General features: G+C 38.7%; 1 protein-coding gene across 2 annotated transcripts; it reads left to right on the top strand.

Annotated features, from left to right (window-relative positions):
* Nucleotides 1-808: 808 nt before the first annotated feature.
* Nucleotides 809-20,757, top strand: TIAL1 (TIA1 cytotoxic granule associated RNA binding protein like 1). Of its 2 annotated transcripts, none has more exons than XM_052661191.1 (12): nucleotides 809-1,312; nucleotides 8,168-8,264; nucleotides 13,741-13,839; nucleotides 14,079-14,133; nucleotides 14,288-14,375; nucleotides 16,278-16,353; nucleotides 17,993-18,101; nucleotides 18,430-18,525; nucleotides 18,644-18,728; nucleotides 18,942-19,065; nucleotides 19,408-19,547; nucleotides 20,369-20,757. In XM_052661191.1, exons 1-12 carry the CDS (start codon nucleotides 1,281-1,283, stop codon nucleotides 20,493-20,495), a joined length of 1,128 nt encoding a protein of 375 aa, XP_052517151.1. In that variant the 5' UTR covers nucleotides 809-1,280; the 3' UTR covers nucleotides 20,496-20,757. The 2 variants fall into 2 exon arrangements, with proteins under 2 accessions (XP_052517151.1, XP_052517150.1); XM_052661190.1 differs by having other exon boundaries at nucleotides 13,690-13,839.
* Nucleotides 20,758-21,600: the final 843 nt, after the last annotated feature.

Below are 21,600 nucleotides of genomic sequence, written 5' to 3'. Positions count from 1 at the left end.
CTGGTGGCTAAGTGGTAAAGAATCCGCCTGCCAATACAGGAGACGCAGATTCGATCCCTGAGGAAATGGCAACCCCATTCCAGTATTCTTGCCTGGAACATCCAATGCACAGGGGATCCTGGCGGGCTACAGAGGTCGCAAAGAGTGGAACACGACTGAGCACAACCCCCAAAGCAATTTACATGCCGCCAACCCAGGCTCGAATACCTATTTGAGGGAAAACGCGACCACAGGACGCGGCTGGCAGTTGGGAAAGTTGGGGTGGGGGGCCGGTGAGGGTAGCCTGCAGCTCAGCGCGGGTCCAAGGTCCACTCTATCATCTTCGCCCGTCGCGCGGGGTAGCGGTTGAGGACAGGAGGCCGGCCGTTTTGTTTAAAACTGGGGGTCAGAAAGCCCCTGAGGGCTCGGACACCACGCGGAGTCAGAGCACTGCCTTTAGCAGCAATTGAAGAAACCGCTCTCAAGCTGGACGGAGGCGGAGCGGCAGCTCCCGCAGAGCCAACAGAAGTGCTTTAAAATGCCAGGAGCAGTGCTAGGACAGCCCCCAGCGCGAGGCACTCTGGGACTTGTAGTCTACCTCCGAGACGGGGCTTTCCCGCACCTCGTTTCCCCGCCTCTTACTGTAGCTTTTATTCTCCCCCCGCTCCCCTCCCAGCACGCCGACTTCCTGGTCGCCGCACGCCTCACAGACGACTACACTACCCAGAAGTCTCTTCTCCGCGTCCCAGCGCCCCGCTGGTGCCGGCCGTCTCCTTTGGACTACAGTTCCCAGAAGTCCTCTGGAGCAGTGATTCCCTCTCTCATTTCTAGGACCACAATTCACAGACACATTACCTTCCCGGCGGTTCTCTCTCTCTCTTTTTTTTGACTCGAGCTGGCTGGGTTTCGCCGACCGGCCGGCGCACAGCGACGACGTGGTTCGCCGTGACACCGCACCGGGTTCTCTCAGCGGCCCGTCTTCCTCCCCTCTTAGCGATCCCCCTTGCAGGTCGTCGCCGCCGGCCTGAGCAGTGACCTGGCGGGCCGCGCCTGCGCTCTGCCCCGTTTCCTGCCTGGCTGGTGGCGGCGGCCATTTTGTCCATCCTCCTCCTCCTCCTGCTCCTCCTGGTTGGAGCGCAGTGTCCGGAGCGGGCTGGGGGGAGAAAGCCCGAGAGCAGGGTTCGGTGCCTTTTCCTCTGTCCCCAGCCGGTGCCCGGAGCCCCCCTCCCCTTCCTCCCCACCCCCTCCCCTCCCCGGCCCTGCCCTCCCCCTTGTCCCGGGATCGCTCCGTCGCACCCACCATGATGGAAGACGACGGGCAGCCCCGGACTCTGTGAGTACCCGAGACGGAGGGGGTACCAGGCGCTGGGAGGCCCCCTGGCACCGCGGGATGCTGTGGGAGGGAGCAGGAGTGCGGGGCCGAAGCTGGGACTTCTCGGTGGATCCCTGGCCGCGGTGGCGCGGACGCGAAGTGCATTCCTCATCTGTCCCTTTTTTCCTTGGAAGGGAAGCCCTCCCTTCCCCCCCAAATACAGTCACTTCCTGGGGTCCGGGGCTCGCTTGGACCTTTCCCTCTAGCGCCCTTCTTTGCACGCCCTTTCTAAGCTGGGTTTCTGCACGGCAGAGCCTGTCAGGCCCGGGAGAGCTCCTGCTCTCCGTCTGCTTTGGGAGCCCTGGGCTGGGCCGGGAGCTGCGGGTCCCCCCCCACCCCCCCGACCATGGGGGCCGGGCCTGGTGGGGGTGGGCCTGGGGGTGGGATCGCAGCCACCTCCCGCTGTGGGTCGCGAGGAATCGGCCCTCGCGCCCTTCACGTCCCCGGCTCCAGTCGCTGCCGGCTCTTCTCCCTAAGTTGAACTCCCGGAGGAAGCCGGACGCTCGCCCGCAACTCTAGCCCCTACTCTGCCCCACGTGCCCGCGCCCACGCTGTCAGAAACACTCGCCCAGCGCCCGCTACTTTGAGAGTGAGAAAGGGATGCCTCTTGCCGCCGGAGCATCTTTTCCCTTCTTGGATGATGAAGTTTACTTTGAGCGCTACCTACGCTAAACTGACAACCAGTTGTTAAACTGCTTTTGCTCTCATTGGTGTTACCTCCTCCTAATCTGTTTCTTGGGTCGAGACCTTCAGAATTGGATAAGTAGAGGTTTTTTTGTTTTGCTTTGTTTTGTGTTGTTTTTTTTTTAAATCAGCTCTTCGATGTGTGTCTTTTGAGCGCTCTTTCTTCGATCTTGCTGTTGCTCTTTACCTGAAGCCCAGTATAATGAATGAATTTCATCTTCCAATTGCTTTTTCTAGTTTCCTTGCCTTTCTACTGAAGAGTGATGACTCAGCATTTGCATTCCTTTGCAAATAATGTGGCACTCCTTTCTTTTTTTCCTGCTTTTTTTTTTTTTTTTTTTGAAGCGTGAGTAATTCCTAGTTAAATGTTTTAAGTTGGGTACCTTGGGTTTTCCTAACGTTTCGAAGCTCAGCACACCTGCCTCCAGTGCAGGGAGTCAGTCAGGTCGCTGCTTTGTTTTCTCTTTCCTCTGCCTGGTATTGATAGGATCATAGTCCACTTGGCTCTACTGTCTGTTGGGGAAATTACTTTGGGGGGAATAGACGAAGGTGGATGGGTACTCAGGAAGTTTGACCAGTTTTTCTTCTCTACTTCTAGCAAGGAAAGTGTGTTCGGTCAAGAAGGTAGATATCTGTGTTCAATATTGGTACAAGTTTGGCTTCTTGTCTTGTTGGGAGGGGTAGATTACACTATTTGTTCCTGTTTCTCTAATGTCTTCCTAAAGTATCTGCTATTCTTTTTGAGAATTTGAGGCCAGCTGAAGCACATATAATGCTTGGATGAAAAGCCTGCTTAAGTAGAGGTTTTCCGTGTATGTTTTGTGCTGTCTTCCATTTCTGCTGTCTTCCCAGAAGAGAGAATTGGGACAAGCTTGAAATTTGTCCTTTTGACATCTGTTGAAGCCAAGACTTGGGATTTAGTTAGCAATGTGTTCTTGGAAGGAAGCATCTGGGAAGGGTGAATTTAGGCCTAGCAAGCTTGTATTTAACAAGGAGGAAAGTTACATTGTATTTAAAACTCTGAAATGTCATCATTGCATCATAATAGCTACTGAATAATTGGTTAATTCTTGAGGCACGTTTCACTTTAATTGTATCTGTTTCTGATGAAGAATTCCTGGTTTTTATCATGCTAAATAAAATGCTGTTGCAGTAGCCTTAATTCATATAACTACTTTGCATCTTCCATCTCTATCAGATCTTACTCCACAGACTAATTTGTCACTTAAGAATTCTTACCTCAACCTTCTCCAAACTCCTGTTCTTTCTCAGTATGTTTACAGCTGTCTAAAAATGTGACATGTATACATATAAGTACTGAAACATCTTGAGCCTGGTTGTGCCTGCATGTCAGATGTCAGCACATGTTCGCTTTTCTTCCTTTTTCCTGCTCCCACTCTTCTCCATGGGAAGGTTTGTTGTTTTTTTTTTTAGACAAGGACTGCTACATCTTCCTAGGTCTTACCCCTGCCTGGAACGTAAGAGGTACTCAAATATTTTACAATGATTTTACTTCTTTTCACTAAATTTAATATTAAGTCCGTTTTTTAAAGAAATCCTGATTGATTTAAAATTATATATAGGCAGACATGGTCATACATGGTGTGGTCTGTTGATTTATATATATATATTTTAAACCTCAAACGTACAATTTTGAGATAAAAGCAAATGTTTCACAATTACATTTTTGTCAGATTTTAATAAAAGTAATGCATATTTTACGTATTCTTAAAAGGTTCTTTTAGATACAAGTAACATCATGAAAAATTTGAAGGTGACTTTAGAGATTGATATCTAGTAGGGGTTTTGTTTATTTATGGAGATCCTTCTTTTATTTTATATTGTGATCTTTGGTTTGGGCTTTAAAGTGGTTGGTATGTTTTAAAACAATGTACTCTTAACAAAGTTTATCTTAAACTGTTTCCTTAAAATGCCTGTGTGTTACTAGTGAGGTTTTTTTCCTGCAGACACACACAAGCTAAGACATATGGTTCTATCATCAGAAAACAATATGGTGTTTATAGCCTAGGTAGGTCTTTAAATATTCATTACCTACAGTATTACTAATTTATTTGATGGTATTTAAAGTGATATAGAATTGCTTTGATGTTGAGACTAAAGTTTGTCATATAGTTGCTTTGAAGGTCTGTTTTCTGACGTTCTTTGTTCTCATTTGACATTTGCGGGAGGTGGGGGGAGCTAATATATACTGGGTAATTTGGGATCTAAAAAAACAAATGAGAAAAATTCTGTGTAACACCTACCTTGTAGGATTCACATTTCAGATTTGTGTTGTGGGTAACTTTGAGCGCAGTGATTTGATCCATGGTATTTCTGAATCTGTTACACAGCATTAAATGGTAATGGTGCTCTACTGTAGGTTCATTTTCTTCATCTATTTGATGTACCACAATGAAGAGGAATTGTGGATGTGGGGTTACACCGTGGTGTGCAGAGCCATCTTGTAGACTGTTTTCTTCCTAACAGAGACTCAGTCAAAAGGAGGAAATAAACCATTGATTTAGGGATAATCTGACCATCCAAGGGCAATAGCAGAAGTAAATACTATTAAATCTTATTATAAAATTGATTACTCTACCAAGGGTTTGGCTGTATTGGGCCTGAAATTAAATTAAGCCTCTCATTCAATTTAATCATATTCTGTTTCTCTAAAATATATGTGTGTGTGTGTGTTGATATTCCTTTTATAGTTGGTCAGTTCACTTATACCTCCTGTACCTTTCTTCTGCCCTGCCTCCTTCCTAAAACGAAATATTGATAAATTGATCAGTTCATTAGAGGCCCATTGAAGGATATTGTTGCAAAATCTTCTCTTACATAAGAATTTGCAAGAACAAAACCAAAAATGTTACTTAGCCATAGCATCTTGTGTAAAAGTGCTGATAATTTTGACCTCGGTACGGCTAATCTTTTCAGAGTGAGAGCACAGTCAGCGATGGAAAGTGTGATTAGTCTTCTGAAAGGCATGGTGTTCTTAAAATTCTGCGCAGTTCGACATAGGAAGTAGTTTGGCAATGTGGACTTTTGCCTACTGTGAAACTGCCAAGTTCTAGTCTCAAATTTGATTTTAACCCTGATGTTAGGGAATAAAGACACCATTTTCCATTTTTAATGTGTTAATTCCTACAGTTCCTATTCTTACAAGACAAAATAGACCTAACATATACTTTTTCCCCACTTTGAGTTAAAAAGTGTTTCAGAATTTCCTAAGTATTTTCTCTTTGAATTGTCAGATATGAGCATTTGAGCTTTTTGTCTTTTTCTGTTATTCTGTGTTCTTCAAGTAGAAATTTTATATTTAAATCCTTGGAATGTTAGAATATGTTGACTGCCTCATAACCAAAGCAGAAAAAAAGCGTAGAAATGATGTATAATTTAGAAGGAAAAGGTAATATTTCAGTATACTACCAAGATGTGATATTTTTGCCAGAGCAAGCCTTGAATATTTTTGCTAGTATTTATTTTGGGACAGAAACTTTATAATAATGTCATGGTACTTAAGCTGTATAGTGTTTTAAAAGTTACGAGATATTTCGGTATTAAGTTGTATGGAGGATGAAGGCAAATGTAGATGAATGAATTACAGAGCTCTGAGTGAAGGAAAAGGCAGTCTTGAGATTTGGGTATAACTTAGGTGAAATTATGTGTTGAATTATATCCTTTTTATCCTGTCGGATTCAGATGTCGTACATGTGGTTATGGAAGGCCATTTTTATCTTAGCTTCTGGAGTTTGTTGCTTTACCACTGAACTTTTAGTGAAAATATTTGAAAAGTAGGAAACCTTAAACCTGGACTTTTTCTATAAGTATTTCATGACATTCTAAAATTAACCTTTTACTCTTTGTTGCTTGAAATGTAAATTAATATATCTAAATGTGCCTCTAGAAGTTCTTCAGAATCTGTATTAATTAGAAATAGATTGATTTGGAATAAAGATCCTATGAAACAGGATGCCCATGCAGTTTTTCCTGGAAAGATGTTTAAACACTCATACAAACTTAAAATTATTTAAATCATCTACAGTTTGTTACATAAAAGCGATACTTTTTACTTTGTTACTAGTTAGCTTTGATAGTGAAACTCCTATTCTCAGAAATGAGCTGCTGCTGCTAAATCGCTTCAGTCTTTTCTGACTCTGTGCGACCCCACAGACGGCAGCCCACCAGGCTCCCCTGTCCCTGGGATTCTCCAGGCAAGAACATTGGAGTGGGTTGCCATTTCCTTCTCCAATGCATGCATGCACGCTAAGTCGCTTCAGTCGTGTCCGACTCTGTGCGACCCTATAGACAACAGCCCTGTCCATAGGATTCTCTAGGCAAGAATACTGGAGTGGGTTGCCATTAACTTCTCCACTTAGAAATGAGCTAACTATTACTATTTTAGGTTAGATGAGTTTTAACACTTCAGAGACCAAGGTCACTGTTCTTTATAGCTAGGTCTGCTGCTGCTAAGTCGCTTCAGTCGTGTCCGACTCTGTGCGACCCCATAGACGGCAGCCCACCAGGCTCCCCCATCCCTGGGATTCTCCAGGCAAGAACACTGGAGTGGGTTGCCATTTCCTTCTCCAGTGCATGAAAGTGAAAAGTGAAAGTGAAGTCTACCTTGTATAAAAAATTCCAAGGATACAGACTCACAAACTGCTATGGGTTTAAAAAAAAAAAAAAAAGGAGACGGGTGATTGTCTGGCTAGCTCGGTAGTCTGTAACCTTTCACTACTGCTGGGAGTGTGTCCTGCACAGCCTACTCATGGGTCTGCTCTACTTTAAATGTAACAAAGAAGGTAACATAGTGGACCTCAACCAGTTTGTCACTTATTTAGTCTTCCATTCAAGTAACATTGGACTTATGTTTCATTTTTAGAGTGTGTTAAAGTTATTGGGACCCATTACGATGAAATTCTTAGGTAAAGAAGAAAGTTGCTGTTCATTCTTAATCAGATTTTCTTCTTTTACACTTAACCTTACCTTTCTCAGTCTTGTTTTCCCTTTCAGAGTGTCCCAGCTTAAACTATGGCAACTGTAGATGCAAGGCTTATATTGGTCTCAATACATTGTTTCCAGATGTTATATATTATAGTTAGGAAAGTAAAGCTTGTTTTCCTTTCCAGAAGAAAAGTGTCTACATTTTACAAATATTGTTTGGTTTATGAGGATCATAACAGATGTGAGTTTTAGGAATCATACACTGAGTACCGGAAAGACTTGAGAAGTTTATTCAGCTAGATTGAGATAGATCAGTGATCCGAGGTGGTCACCTTTGAGTGACAGCGTCCTTTCCTTTTAAACTTAACCTGTGTATTAAATTTCTCACATAAAATGTGTATGTTCAACTTGTAATTTAAAAAAAACACAAATTTTTAGATATGTTGTAGTCAAAAGTATGCCTGAATTTGTCTTTAATTTTTTCTGAATTTTTAGCGAAATCTTTATATTTGCATTGTTATCTACATAAAGATGTATTTTGTTGATTTGATGCATTTTAGCTGAGGAAATTTTGTTATTTTACCCTGCTCTCCTGAAACAAAATACTGAAGACGTACCATCAATGACAGTTTTATTACCAAGACAGAAAAAAAAATCCTTCAATTTCTTGTGTGTTTTGCTATAACTTTGATTCTGTTCTTGATCACGTAATTGCTTTGGTTGAGGGTCTAAGATAAACTAACCTTACATCTGATAACCCTCTATGATTGGGTGTTTTAACGAGTCAATATTTGTGGTACTGTGTGTGTTATACATTATTTTAAATTGTGTTTCACATCTAAACATTGTAGTTTTCTTGAGACTGGTTTAAATTTACTATTTTTATTCTAACAGATGAGAAAATGATATATAGGCTGCAGAATAATATGCTTTGGGGGGTATGCAAAATCACATTGATTTGCTCTTTATAAAGTCTTTTGAAGTGATAACTTTAGTGCCCTAAAAACAGTTATGCTTTCCTAGCTGAGAGTTAATCTTACACACAAAGAGTCAGGCTTAATTGGAAAAATTTTATTGAAGAGAGAGGAAGTTGAAATAAAAAATGATGTGTAAATGATAGTGCTTTAGAGCCAGAGCTGAAGGGAAATTGCTGATAGTTGTTTTTTTTTTTTCTCTCTTCCTATACAGATACGTAGGTAACCTCTCCAGAGATGTGACAGAAGTTCTTATTCTTCAGTTATTCAGTCAGATTGGACCCTGTAAAAGCTGTAAAATGATCACAGAGGTAAGAGCTTCCCAGTTCCAGGTGCTGACAGTTAGCATAATGTTTACCATTTTGAGATACATGAGTTGATTTGTATCATTTGAAGCCTCAGGTTACTAGATGGAGAGATGAGTGTTTGTTGTGTTGACTTGTTTGCTTTGACTGACAAACTAGGTTTAGAAGTCGAGAGGACAAAGTGTGCCCTTATTTTCAAATAGGCCTTCATGATGATGCTATCTTCAGGCGATGCTGCTTATAAAAAGTTGTTAGAGCTTATCTCAAAAGGTGATATTTCATCTATTTACAGTAAGAGTGTTACACTTGAAGTTCAGGGGATGGTGTGTGCAGAACGTTGGCTTATTATGACCATAGTGCCACACAGGCATCCTGAGCATTTTTAGTAAATGCTGCTTGAGCAGCTTGATAAAGGTAGCAGTCTGAATTGAATTGTGAATTTGCTTTCCTTTTCTCCCCCCAAAATCTTACTTTTTATACTTTTCTGGTCAATGACTTGTATTTCAGTTTATTCTCTTCTTCTTTTTTATTTAATACTTCTTTTTTTTTTTTTTTTTTGACTATTCAGTTTGTGCCAGGTACCATGGTAAGTGCTAAGGATACAGTGGTGAATAAAACAGTTCCTCGCCCCATAGAATTCTCCAGTCTAATGAGGGAGACAGAGGAGTTAACAGGCACAGATGATAATAGGATAGTAAATGTTGTGGAAGCTGACAGTTTCAAGTGCTCTAGGAGCATATAGGCCACACAGTCTTCAGTCAGGGGAGGGTTCTTGGAGGATTCCGTGTCTCAGCTGAAACCAGAAAGGATAGTGGAAACTGGCTAGATAGGAATCTGAGAAAGAAGGGAATCCAGGTAGAGAGAAGAATGTTGATCCAGCCCGGTAGACAGAGAGTGGGAGTTCTTGTGAGATTGAGAGAGAAATAAAAACCATAACATGGTGAAGTTTGGAATGGGATTCGTCTGCTGAGATGCCAGGAGATGAGGCAGGAGCATTCATCAGGGTCCAGAGCTGTGTTGAGGAGTTTGTGTGATGTCCTGAGACGGGAGAAACTATTAAAAACCTATAAAGCCAAGTGGCCTTTTGATCTCCTTTCCTAACTAACAGTAATTATCTCTGTCTGGTATGTTACCTCTTTTTTCCTTCCTGTCTTTGATTATTACTCATTCTCCCTTTTCATTCATCAAACATTTCCTCTGTACTTGGCGCCGTTCAGAGCGTTGGGAACATACTGCAGAGCTAGACCAGCAAGGTGCCCAGGAGTTCACGAACAAATGAGAGTGTTGTCAACAACAGTAAACTGTTACGGAAAACCGTCAACGGTCATTCTGGATAGGGATAAGAGCTTTGAAGAGGATGAACGTTCCGTGATGATGAGTGGAGTGTTGGTGCCGTGTAGCCTGGGTGGTGAGGGGAGGCGTCCTGCCATTGGCATCTGTTTTGTGAATGTAATAATAATGGTTCATAAGGAGACGGGAACAGAAGTTGCCTAATTGAATGTTGAGGCTTTTTGGTTATGGTCTGTGATCCAGAAATCTCTCTCATCAGCGGGTAGTTGACTCAGCCACATTTTAAAGGATCAAATGCATCTTTTTCAGACTGTGGATGTTGGGTATGGGACCAGCCTGGTAATGACTGCTGTCAGAAATCATCACCTCTTTGAGCTGAGATGGGACTAACAGGATGGTGCTGTCCATATTAAGAGCTGGAGGCAGAGGGAACAGCCCATACAAAAGCCTTGAGTTGGTAGTTAGCTTGGGTGTTTGAGGAACCAAAGACCAGGTGGCTGGAGCCTGGTGAACGGTGGGAAGTGAGCAGGCAGGCAGGGTTTGGAATCAGTAGGGCAGTACCGGCCGTGACGGGGTGCTTGGATTTTATCGTGGTTGCACCCGGGGCTTTAGGTAGGATGGTAAAGTATTCCTGTTAGATTTTGGGGGAGGGGCTGTGCTGGGTCTTCATTGCAGGGCTGGGACTTTCTCTAGTCTTATATGCATTTTAAAGGTGACTGGAAAATGACTGTTGGAGGGAGGACGGATTGTAGGGGGCAAGGGCGAAAGGAGAAGGAAACTAGCTGTGTCTATTTCACTAGTCAGGGTAAGAGATGCTGCGGGGAACTTGTTCATAAGAGTGGTAGCCACAGAAGTAGAGGTAGATAAATTTAAGACGTATTCTGGAGGCAGCGTCGGTAGGACTGGATTGGCCATGGGACACAGGGAAATAAAGACAGCAAGAAAACCCCCGAAGATTCTTGTTTGTGGTTGTGTGGGTGGTAATGCTGTTTATTTGGTAAAATGAACATGACTGAAGGGGGCACGGGATGGATGGGGGGAGTGGTGAGAATCATGCTCTGTGTTGGCAGTGTTAAATTTAAAATGTGTTTTAGACATATATCAATAAATGGACATTATATGTAGGCAGTTGGATAAATATTTTGGAACTCTGGGGAGGCCAATGCTGATGATACTGGCTTGCAGTGATATTTGAAGCCATGGGCCTGGATAAGATGTAGTTCGTAGAGCTAGAGATAGCACTGAGAGAGGAGAGAGTAGGGGGGCCTAGGTGCCAGCCCTGGTGCATCTCAGCACTTGCCGTTCAGTTGCTAAGTCATATCCGACTCTTGGTGACCCTGTGAACTGCAGCTTGCCAGGCTTTCCTCAACGCTTAAGTGACAGTGATAGTTTGAGTTAAGAGGGAAAAAGGCCCTCAGAAAGATTTCCAGTGAGGAAATAGGAAAACCAAGAGAATATGGTGGAATCTAGAGGAGAATATTTTGAAGAGGAGGAGAGTTGTCAACTGTGTTGAAATCTGCTTGAAAGTCAAGATGAGGAAGAAAAGGGATCACAAAGATGGGCAGAGAGGTCATTGGTGAGCTCAGCACAAACTTTCCTTGCCGTGGTTGGGTTAGAAACTGACTGGAGTGTGTTTAGGAAAGAATGGAATGTGAGAAAGTGGAAAGTCACTAGAAAGTGTTTTGACAAACATTTTTTTTTTTTTAATTAACTTATATGCACAATCAGCCACTTGAGGGTGGAAGGGTTTGAAGTGAACTTTCATGATTTATCCGTATTCTACAACTCTACACTTGAACTTGTAAATAGTTTTAAAGTCTCATATTTCTCTGCTTTGATATTTATGTCATCCAACAAAAATTGGTGACAACACGAAGGTAAGGACACAGTCAGTTTTAATATTTTTTTTCCTTTGGCTGCGCAGCACGTGGTATGTTAGGGATCTGAGCCATGCCCCTTGCATTGGAAGCATGGGTCTTAACCACTGGACCGCCAGGGAAGCCCCCATAGTGTCCCTGGGTAGTGGAGTAAATGGAAAGCTTTCAAAGGCCATGAACTCCACTGCCGAGTATTGGTTTCCTTTCATCAATTTCATTTCAGTGTGTGAGAAATCTTTCTTGCCCTTACGATGTTCTACTTTAGATACTGTATCTTAGACTCTAGCTGTTTTCCCTGTATACATGTGGGTATGTGTGTGTTCAGATACTGTGTCATGTCTGGCTCTTTGCCACCCCATGGCCTGTAGCCCGCCAGGCTCCTCTGTCCATGGGAGTCTCCAGGAAGGGATACTGGAGTGGATTGCCACGCCCTCCTCCAGGGGATCTTGCCAACCCAGGGATCAAACCTGAGTTTCTTAAGGGCTCTTTCATTGGCAGGCAGATTCTTTACCACTAGCGCCACCTGGGAAGCTCCACCTCCATATACTATAATAAGTGTATATTACCAATTCTAAGGCAAATGTTAAAAAATTGTAACATCTCTGATAGTGACCAAAAAAATCAATGGTGTCTTAAGTGAGATGAAATGCAGTGTGATACGAATATCTAAGCGTGTGTGTTCACATGTATGTATGGACATTGAATGGGATCAGGCCTACTACTAGTTAGATAAATTTGCAAACACTATGCACAAGTAGCCAATTACCTGAAGCCTGTCATAGTTATTATACTTCTACCATTGGATTCCTGTACGTTTTACTAGTTAACCACGTTTTCCTTTGAGACCATCAGGGCAAAAGAGGTAGGATAAGGAAGAAAGCTGACTAGCACAGATTTAGCTTCTTTCTTACTTTGAGATCCTTTCTTCAATGAATGTTTCTGGTAAATGTCAACTCTCTTTCACAAAAGGAATTTGAATGTGTATTTCTCTTTGGAGTCTTTACCCCTGTTTCCTTTCTCTGCCTCGTAAGTACAACAACGTTCCCGTTCACGTGGCTACAACAATAGGATTTTGTATGCGAGTCCATAGTTTTCATGTCAGTATTAACAATTACACTTTTTTTCCCTCAAGGAAATGCCTTCTGGTTGCTTCACCACTATTGTTTTAGACGTCTTATTTTGGATTTTTCTTCTAAAACTTTCCTGGAATGAAAAACAGTGGTTGTTGAAAAGAGCTTTATTTTATCTGGTATTTTTAATCCCTTGTAAGTGCAACTGGAATTGCTGCATTTTAAATATTATTTTTAGTGTATTTTACATTGAACAGTGATGAATATTTTTAGCCTACATAAAAAATATATTTGTACAATTGTATAGCTCTTCATTATAGGTTGCCGTCTTATAAAAGTTCATTTCCATTTTGGTTCATAGGTCATATAGTTGCTATAATTTAGGTGCTTTCTTTTATATTGTGTTTTTTTGTTGTTTATTGTTGATAATTTTATATTGTTGTTTATTTAATATTTATTGGTGTTGTATTAGACACTCTTATATTGGCATTTTCTGATGTAAAATCATACCTTTGCCTTGGAATATTTTATTCAGACATTTTCAGAAAACCTTTTCTTAATCACTAGTACATTTTTCTGGTCTTTGGAAGGCCAAATTCAAAGTGTATGGAATCTCCAATGCTTTCAAAGCTTTTGAAAGGGATTTCATTTCAACACTTGATTATAAATCTGAAATTTTTTGGTTTCCATTCTTATTCCTTCCTTATCCAGAGAAATACATAATCTTGTCTCATCATGTATAGTACTAATCCTAGTTTCGATCAGGAGTAAAGTTTGTAAAGTTGGTTCATTTCTGTATTTTTTTATGGTCATGGGATACAGTTTATGAAGGATTATGATGCGTAAATAGAGTTTATCCCTTTGAAAATAATGTTGGGAGAGGAGAGCAGTGGTAAGGAGTGGTCCTCACCTCTCAGATCTGAGCTTGAGGTTTTGTTTAGTATAAACTTCTGTTCTATATTTAACTTATTTCACCAGAATCCTGTATTTTTATTTAATATTGATAGTCATGATTCTCTACTGCTTTGTAGTTCTGTTTGAGTACAACAATATTCTGAGGTACAAAGCCAGGTATAGGTGTAAATCTTATAAAGTGTTAGGCTTTGTAAAGTGTTAGGCTTTCATAAGCTTATGCAGTCTCACCTCATACATTCCTAGCTATCAGTAATGTTTTCTCCTGGATTTTCTTCTCAGCAACCCGATAGCAGAAGGGTCAACTCTTCTGTTGGATTTTCTGTTTTGCAGCATACAAGCAATGACCCATATTGCTTTGTGGAATTTTATGAACACAGAGATGCAGCTGCTGCATTAGCTGCTATGAATGGGAGAAAAATTTTGGGAAAGGTAAGATCATAAATGATGGCACCTGATGAGTATATCTGTGCATGTCAGATTAGTTTGTGTTCTTTCTTAGCAAGTTTTTAAACAAATACTCAGCTCTGCCAAGTGATGGTTTTGTTTTCTTCAGCTTAGTGCTTTTACCAAAATTCATTCTGCTTGATAAATGATTTTAATAAGTGGTAAGTGTTATGAGTAATAATGACATGCCTAATAATTTTATGAAATATAATCTTTATTTTTAGGAGGTCAAAGTAAACTGGGCAACAACACCAAGTAGCCAGAAAAAAGATACTTCCAGTAAGTACTCCTGCTGCATTTTACGGAAGAGTTGTGAAATTATCCTGGCAGCATTACCAGCTCACATAGGGCTTTTTCTTCCTTTTAGTGTTGCCTAAGAAAGGTTTAGTCCCTGACTTCTTAAATATTTGATTACTAAATGCTTTGATTTCAGATCATTTCCACGTGTTTGTTGGAGATTTGAGTCCAGAAATTACAACAGAAGATATCAAATCAGCATTTGCCCCCTTTGGTAAAATATCGTAAGTATCATAATCAATACTATATTCAATACCAGTAGGCAAAATTGTATATGATGAACTTGTATCAGAGTTAAGAGTTTCTTTCCCTAGTTAGTGTGATTTTTTTTGTTTGTTGTTTGTTTGGTTTTTTTGATTAGTAGATGTTGTTGAAAATGTTAATGTCATTTCAATGTTTTGGGGTCTTGTTTTCATCTAATCCTGTGTATAACATGTGAAAAAATTTTAAGTGATTCTATTTGTTATCTTTAAAGCAGATGTTTGGGTGGTAATGCCTATTATAAACTCTAGCTTTTGTCAAATGTTTCCAAAATTTGGTGGTTAAAGATACAGGTTAACCAAAATTAAATGTGATTTCAGTTGTGTATTAAACTTTTATAGAAGGAATTTATAAGTGGGGAAAAGTAGGGAAATCCTTGGGTATATTGTGAAATTAGAAATTTATATGTTATTATAATGATAAATGTGTTTTGATATTTTAGCTGAAAAGTAGCACTATTACAGTATTAAAATGTTTCAATGTCTGAGCCATAAATGTGGGATTAATTAGTAGATTATTTTTTGTTAGTGGTGTTTAATTCTGCTAGTTAGGGCCAAATTGTGGTTTGATTTATTTTTTTTTTTTTAAACGAAGTTTATGCTCAGATTTTACTGTATTGTTACTTGATCTAATATATTGGAAAATTAAAAGTGGTTACAAGTTCTGTAAAATGTTTATCACAATTTATCTAGTTAAAATCACATTATTTTATGTATTTATTTCCTATAGATTTAAGTTAAATGTTTTAGTACTTTACAAAAATATGTTTCACCTAAGAACAACAATATTTCTCTCTACAGTTTGTTGTTCTGTAGATTTTATTTGATAGATGTAATTCTTAATTTTCTGTTTTGATATTTGCTTTGCTTTTTAATCTCTAATAAATGTGGTAAGTAGTACTGTTTTAAAAATCAGTGTAAAAAATAATACAGGTTGCTGTTTTTCAATCTTTATTTATACCTGAGACCTGCAGTTTTTCTGAAGTCCAAGTCACAATTAAAAGTAATAGCATTCTGGTTATTTTGCAGAATTGCTCATAAGAATGGACAGGATCTTGAAGGCTAACTGCAAGGAACTGTGCACACTGGAACTCAGTTGTAGATTTTTTTCTCATTTCTATTTATTATTATTATACATTATTTATATATACATATTTTAGTATTTACATTTTAACATTCTATATTCAGTGGAGTTCTATATTTCCAATCATTTTAACTTACTCACTAAAATTTCTGTGTAAATTTGTTGTTTTCGTACTGGTGTGCTTAGCATTGTTGTTAGTTTTTTATTCTCCTTTCTTAAATTTCTGAAAATGTCAATTTTTCAAAATTTACAGCTGCCCAAACTCCAAAATGATGGTAGAGAATTGACCAAGAAAAATAAAGAAATCTGTTAACAGGCCATGTATGCCTTTTTAATTCCTATTTTTTCCTCTTTTTCAATTTTTTAATATTTCATATATTTTGTATCACTAGGCAGAAAACATTTAACTATTTAGAGTTTGCATGGTAAAGTAGTTAGCATTGTTACAGTAATTTATAGAACCAGTAAACCTTAGAGGACACTAGCCAATAGAATATTAGCAAAGGAAACTATTGTTCCTATTAATCTTCAGATTTGAGCATTTAGTTTAGAAAGCACAGGCTATTTGATTAGGTTGCATGTTTATTACATGTTTTTGTCCTACTGCTTTTTTCTAACAGGTAAAGAAGCGTTAGGGAGAGTTCAGGAATGGCTGTAGTTAATTAGGGCTAACTGAAATTTTATTTAAAAAAATGCTCACAATACAGTGTGTGTGGTTCCTTTTAGTTTTTATTTTGAGAATGACTCTCACTTCCCTCATTTAGCTGTGCTTCTTTTCACAGGGATGCCCGAGTAGTTAAAGACATGGCAACTGGAAAATCCAAAGGCTATGGCTTTGTGTCTTTTTATAATAAACTGGTATGTTCTTTCAGTTCAATTTGAATTTAATACAAAATTCAGTCATCAGTAAATGTTTTTGGATGTTAACAACAAACACGATGATTGTGTGATTTTGTAATAGGGCATAGTTCTTTTTTTTCTTTTTTTCCATAAGCTTAGAAATAAATGAGAAAAGATAGACTGGTTATAAGGTGATGATAAGAAAGAATATTGAAGTTTGCAGTTGTGACTTGGTATGAGTAAGATGTTTAGAAATGAAACTCAAAATTAGGACTCACGAGCTAACCTCAGAATTTGAGGTTATAAATTATATTTGTCTTAACCATGAAAATCTCAATTTTAACTTTTTAATTATATTATCTGTATTTTTGTAGCTGGGATGGTAGTGACTACAGCAAGTTACAGAAATGAAATTTTAGGCAATTCATATTGATTTTTGCATATATTCAAGAAAAGGGTACCAAATATCTAAGCATATGCATTAGCTGTAACATCAGATAATACAATGGGCTTTGATATTAACATTTTGGAACAGTTTCAACAACAAATTGCACATTTTATTGAAGCAGTAAGATAAAGGGACAAGAGTTGTATTTGGTGGGGGGCGGGGGGTGCTGTTCTAAGTCTTAGTTGTGGCACGTGTGATTTCTAGTTTTCCCTGCGCATGCAGACTCTTTAGTTTGAGGCATGTAGGATCTAGTTCCCTGACCAGGGATTGGTCCCAGGCCCCCTGCATTGGGAGCCCAGAATCCCAGCCACTGGACCACCAGGGAAGGCCTTGGAGTCATATTCTTTTTTTGCTTAGATTCATTGCAAATGCACATTAACCTCTATAATCTAAACTCATTTTGGGGGGAATTCCCTGGCGTTCCAGTGATTAGGACTCTGCATTTCCACTGCAGAGCGTATGGATTCGATCTCTGGTTGGGGAACTAAGATCTTGCATACCATGTGGCATGGCCAAAAAAAAAGTTTTTTTTTAAAACATTATAAATCAGCGCAGAAGTTTTTTGTCTTAAGTTTTAAATCTCGTGTCATAGTCATGTGTGCACGCGTATGTGCTAAGTCACTTCAGCCGTGTCCAACTCTTTGTGATCCCAGGGACTGTAGTCCACCAGGCTTCTCAGGCCATGGGATTCTCCAGGCAAGAATACTGGAGTGGGTTGCTATGTCCTCCTCCAAGATATCTTCCTGACCCAGAGATCGAACCCTTCTCTCTTAGTCTCCTGCATTGGCAGGCAGGTTCTTTACCACTAACATCACCTGGGAAGGCCTGTCATAATCATAATCCATTGCTATTAGAATGTAGATTTGGTAAGGGGTAAGGTGATTTAGACCATAATATCAAGAGTTTTTAGATACTCTACAGTAAAAGTTATGTTACAGATCAACAAGATATTTTAAAACAACTGTCTCTTTTCTTGGTTATCAGTGGGATTGTGATTTTTCTCCCTGCATGTTTGAATTATAAATTTCCCTTGATGCTTAAATGCTGTTCCTAGTATCTTAAAATGTATAAATAAACATTGCTGTAATGAGTCATTTACTGATAAGATTTTTGTATCCAGAAATGCCAACATTTTATTTCATCTTAGTGAGTCTTGTATACTGTTATTTTCTGTGTTGGTAATCGCTCTTTTCTTTTTTTCCTTCACAGGATGCAGAAAATGCAATTGTGCATATGGGAGGTCAGTGGTTGGGTGGTCGTCAAATCAGAACCAATTGGGCCACACGTAAACCACCTGCACCTAAAAGTACACAAGAAAGTAAGATGCATCTGCTTTTATATGTTTTTAAGGATACTTCACAAAATCATCTATTAGTATAGTCTTAATTTCTTAAAATTTAATTTTGTTAGCATTGTAAGACTCATTTTGTTTTCGATATATTTATCTGAAAATAACTGGGCTTTGATGTAAGTATATTTGAAGCTATGAACCAGCTGGTTTTATAGATCAAATCAGTAGTGTCAAGGAGAAAAAAGTTCTGTTTCTCCCCACAGTGAGGCATATCTCATATCTTTATAGTATTACAGTAACCCATTTTATAATGCTGTATAACTGTCAACACTTTTTTCTTTCTTTCTGCATACAGATAACACTAAGCAGTTGAGATTTGAAGATGTAGTAAACCAGTCAAGTCCAAAAAACTGTACTGTGTACTGTGGAGGAATTGCTTCTGGCTTAACAGGTATAGTGAATCTTTTTTCCTAGTTGCCTTCTCTGTGGAGCTTCATCATCATTAGTAGTAATTTCTTGATAATATGAACCTTAAATATTTTTACATTTTTTGTATGTTTATTTTTCAGATCAGCTTATGAGGCAGACCTTCTCACCATTTGGGCAAATTATGGAAATCAGAGTTTTTCCAGAAAAGGGCTATTCATTTGTCAGGTATAATTCTACCTTACATGTGATCCATTCCTTTCAGTTATATTATTTGATCCCCACAAGTGTGTGTTTGTTAATTTAGTACTTCTTTGCAATATATAACTTTAAACTGCCTGCATGATGTGCTTTAGGAGAATACCAAGTCGATAGGTTTAAACTAAGGGGTTTCTGTATTACTAAATTTAAAAAAAAAACCTCCTTCTCTTCCTCTCTTAGATTTTCTACCCATGAAAGTGCGGCTCATGCTATTGTTTCGGTGAATGGTACTACAATTGAAGGACATGTTGTTAAATGCTATTGGGGTAAAGAATCTCCTGATATGACTAAAAACTTTCAGCAGGTAATTCGATTTTTCATAGCACTTTTTAAGGTTTCCGTCTTACATATCTACATAAGAGCTTTAGAAAGTCTGTAAAAGAGAGCAAACAAAAAATAAAGCATATAGCTGCTTTCAGTTGATTTTATTAATGCTATTTCAAAAGTGATTATTTTGCGGTATTAACTGAATCTTAATACTTTCTTTTCACAGGTGTCACCACCCCAATAAACTTAGACAATGATAAATAACAGAGTCCTATTCACATAAGGGTGCTTACTTAGTTTTTCTCTTCCTTGTCTCCCACTTTCTTCAAATACTGTGTTTCTTACTCGTTTCCTAAAACAGTGATTTGCTTTTTCCTAGGTTGACTATAGTCAGTGGGGCCAGTGGAGCCAAGTTTATGGAAACCCACAACAGTATGGACAGTATATGGCAAATGGGTGGCAAGTACCGCCTTATGGAGTATACGGGCAGCCATGGAATCAACAAGGATTTGGAGTAGAGTAAGTTGTTTTGAGTTTTTCCAGTGTAGAAACATAAAGTTCAAACAAAAGGAATCTAAAAGTATGTTTTCCTGGGGAGAATCTTTTTAAATTAAATACATTGAACTATGTGGTATTATAAGCATTGTAGAAACTTTATGAAAAATGCTGCCACTTTGCTCTTTATAATCTGGGTGGAAAGGGAGATTGGGATAGCATCTGCTGTGTCCTCTAGGAGCAGCTAATAGAGTTTGACTTATATTTCTAAACACCATTTTATTTACTTATTTACTTTTGCATGGAAAAGATCTTTTGTCTTATTTATGTTGAGAAATTTAGTGCTTTATGCCTATTAACTTGTGTGAGAAGTCTCCCAAGATTTATCTAATTCAAAACAGCTTACCCTTTTTGTTTTATGGATCAATTGCGTTGTTCCTTGTACTATTTTCCCCTGGGCCAGCCTGGATCTTTATTCTCAGCAGTTGCTCCTCCCCCTTCCAATGTAAACATGTGTTTTTTAAATTGATATACGTATCTACTATTTGTTCAATATTTGGAGGGTAGATGTGTTGAATCATTTGTCATTTTTAAAAAAAATCAGCTTTGAGATATTTGTCAGACAGCATTATGTTGTCTAAACAGAAATTTAAGACTAATATTAGAACATATATTTTGCACATATGGCTAGATATGTAACATTTATTTCTTTGCTCTTTGTTGTAGGTATCTTGATTCCTTGTCTAATCTGTGATTAGGCTCTGCTTGATTTCTGTGTAAATGTATAGATGATTTTTTTTTACTTGTGTTTGCTGAAGTTTTTTTTTTTCTTTCTTTCTTCCAAGTCAATCACCTTCAGCTGCTTGGATGGGTGGATTTGGTGCTCAGCCTCCCCAAGGACAAGCCCCTCCCCCTGTAATACCTCCTCCCAACCAAGCTGGATATGGCATGGCCAGTTACCAGACACAGTGAGCGGGGACTCTCAACAAAATGTAATTCATGATAGCTTCAATTTCCTTGTGACACTCTGAAGACATGAAAGTAGGCATCGGAAAATGAAAATATTTATTTTAAAAATTGAAATGTTTGGAACCTTTAGCACAGCTTTGCTTTGGTGAAGGACACATGTCTTCTAGTTCTGCCTTTTTAAGTTTTTGTTCATGATGGATATGAACATGATTTTTCTTTGTGTATAAAAACTAAAATAAAGTGAATAAAAAATTCTGACTACAAATTTTGATATAATAGGAGAAATGGGTAAATACATTTTGATTCTTAGATACTATTCCATTTTTATCTTGCTGTTCAGTATTTTAACTCACTGTGTTTTTAAAAGAGCAAAAAAGGGAGGACCGTGAAAAACTGGGAATCACATATAAGTTCATCCTGAATTTTGATACTCCCCTCCCCTCCCCCGTGGTGGACCACATTTGAAGTCAGGAGGAAAAAAAAAGTGATATTGAGAAGAAATGCATGATTTTGAAGTCGCTTTGGAGGAAATACTTTCTCTGTGCCTAAAGAAACTGAAACCAGACTGATAAAAGAAATTTTGTAACCTAAATAAGGAACAGCATTGTCTGCCTTGAGCAAATGTTGGTGGTTCACATTAAGACATATTTTTAAAACTTTAAAAAGTGTTCATAATTAAAACTGTAGTAAACTACATTTCATTTTGGGGGGAAAATCCCAAGTATGGTGTTTGTATTAAAAGTCAGACAGTCATACCTATGCTTTTACATGAAGTTTAAATGATATACATTGTAAATATTGAATACAGTGTTTTAAAAGCATGCTTCAACATAGAAGTAGCAACAATGTAATTATTTGAAGTAACACTTAACACACTCCACTGCATTGAATGCAATGGATGAATAAGAATGTTTAAGACTGACATTTCCAAGGTTGGCTACTATGTAAGATTAAAATTCTACAAATGACAGAAAAAGCCTTAACTTTAATTTCATACAAATCTGATGCATTAGTACATTTTAAAATGTCATTGGAAATTAGATATTTTTTTTCTTTTTTCTCTTTTTGCTTTACATCATCTGGTATGTAAATACCTTGATTAAAACCT

Source organism: Budorcas taxicolor, chromosome 23 (genome assembly GCF_023091745.1).
Source record: "Budorcas taxicolor isolate Tak-1 chromosome 23, Takin1.1, whole genome shotgun sequence".
Taxonomy (NCBI): Eukaryota; Metazoa; Chordata; class Mammalia; order Artiodactyla; family Bovidae; genus Budorcas; species Budorcas taxicolor.
The sequence above is the reverse complement of the archived record's forward strand: the minus strand, read 5'-3'. Positions and strand labels throughout refer to the sequence as shown.

Excerpts from the sequence above, each read along its gene's own strand:
- TIAL1 (XM_052661190.1), top strand. The coding sequence starts at position 1,281 with ATGATGGAAGACGACGGGCAGCCCCGGACTCT. Across the intron at positions 16,354-17,992 it reads TGTCTTTTTATAATAAACTG|GATGCAGAAAATGCAATTGT; the intron begins GTATGTTCTTTC and ends TTTCCTTCACAG. Across the intron at positions 18,526-18,643 it reads AATTGCTTCTGGCTTAACAG|ATCAGCTTATGAGGCAGACC; the intron begins GTATAGTGAATC and ends TTTATTTTTCAG.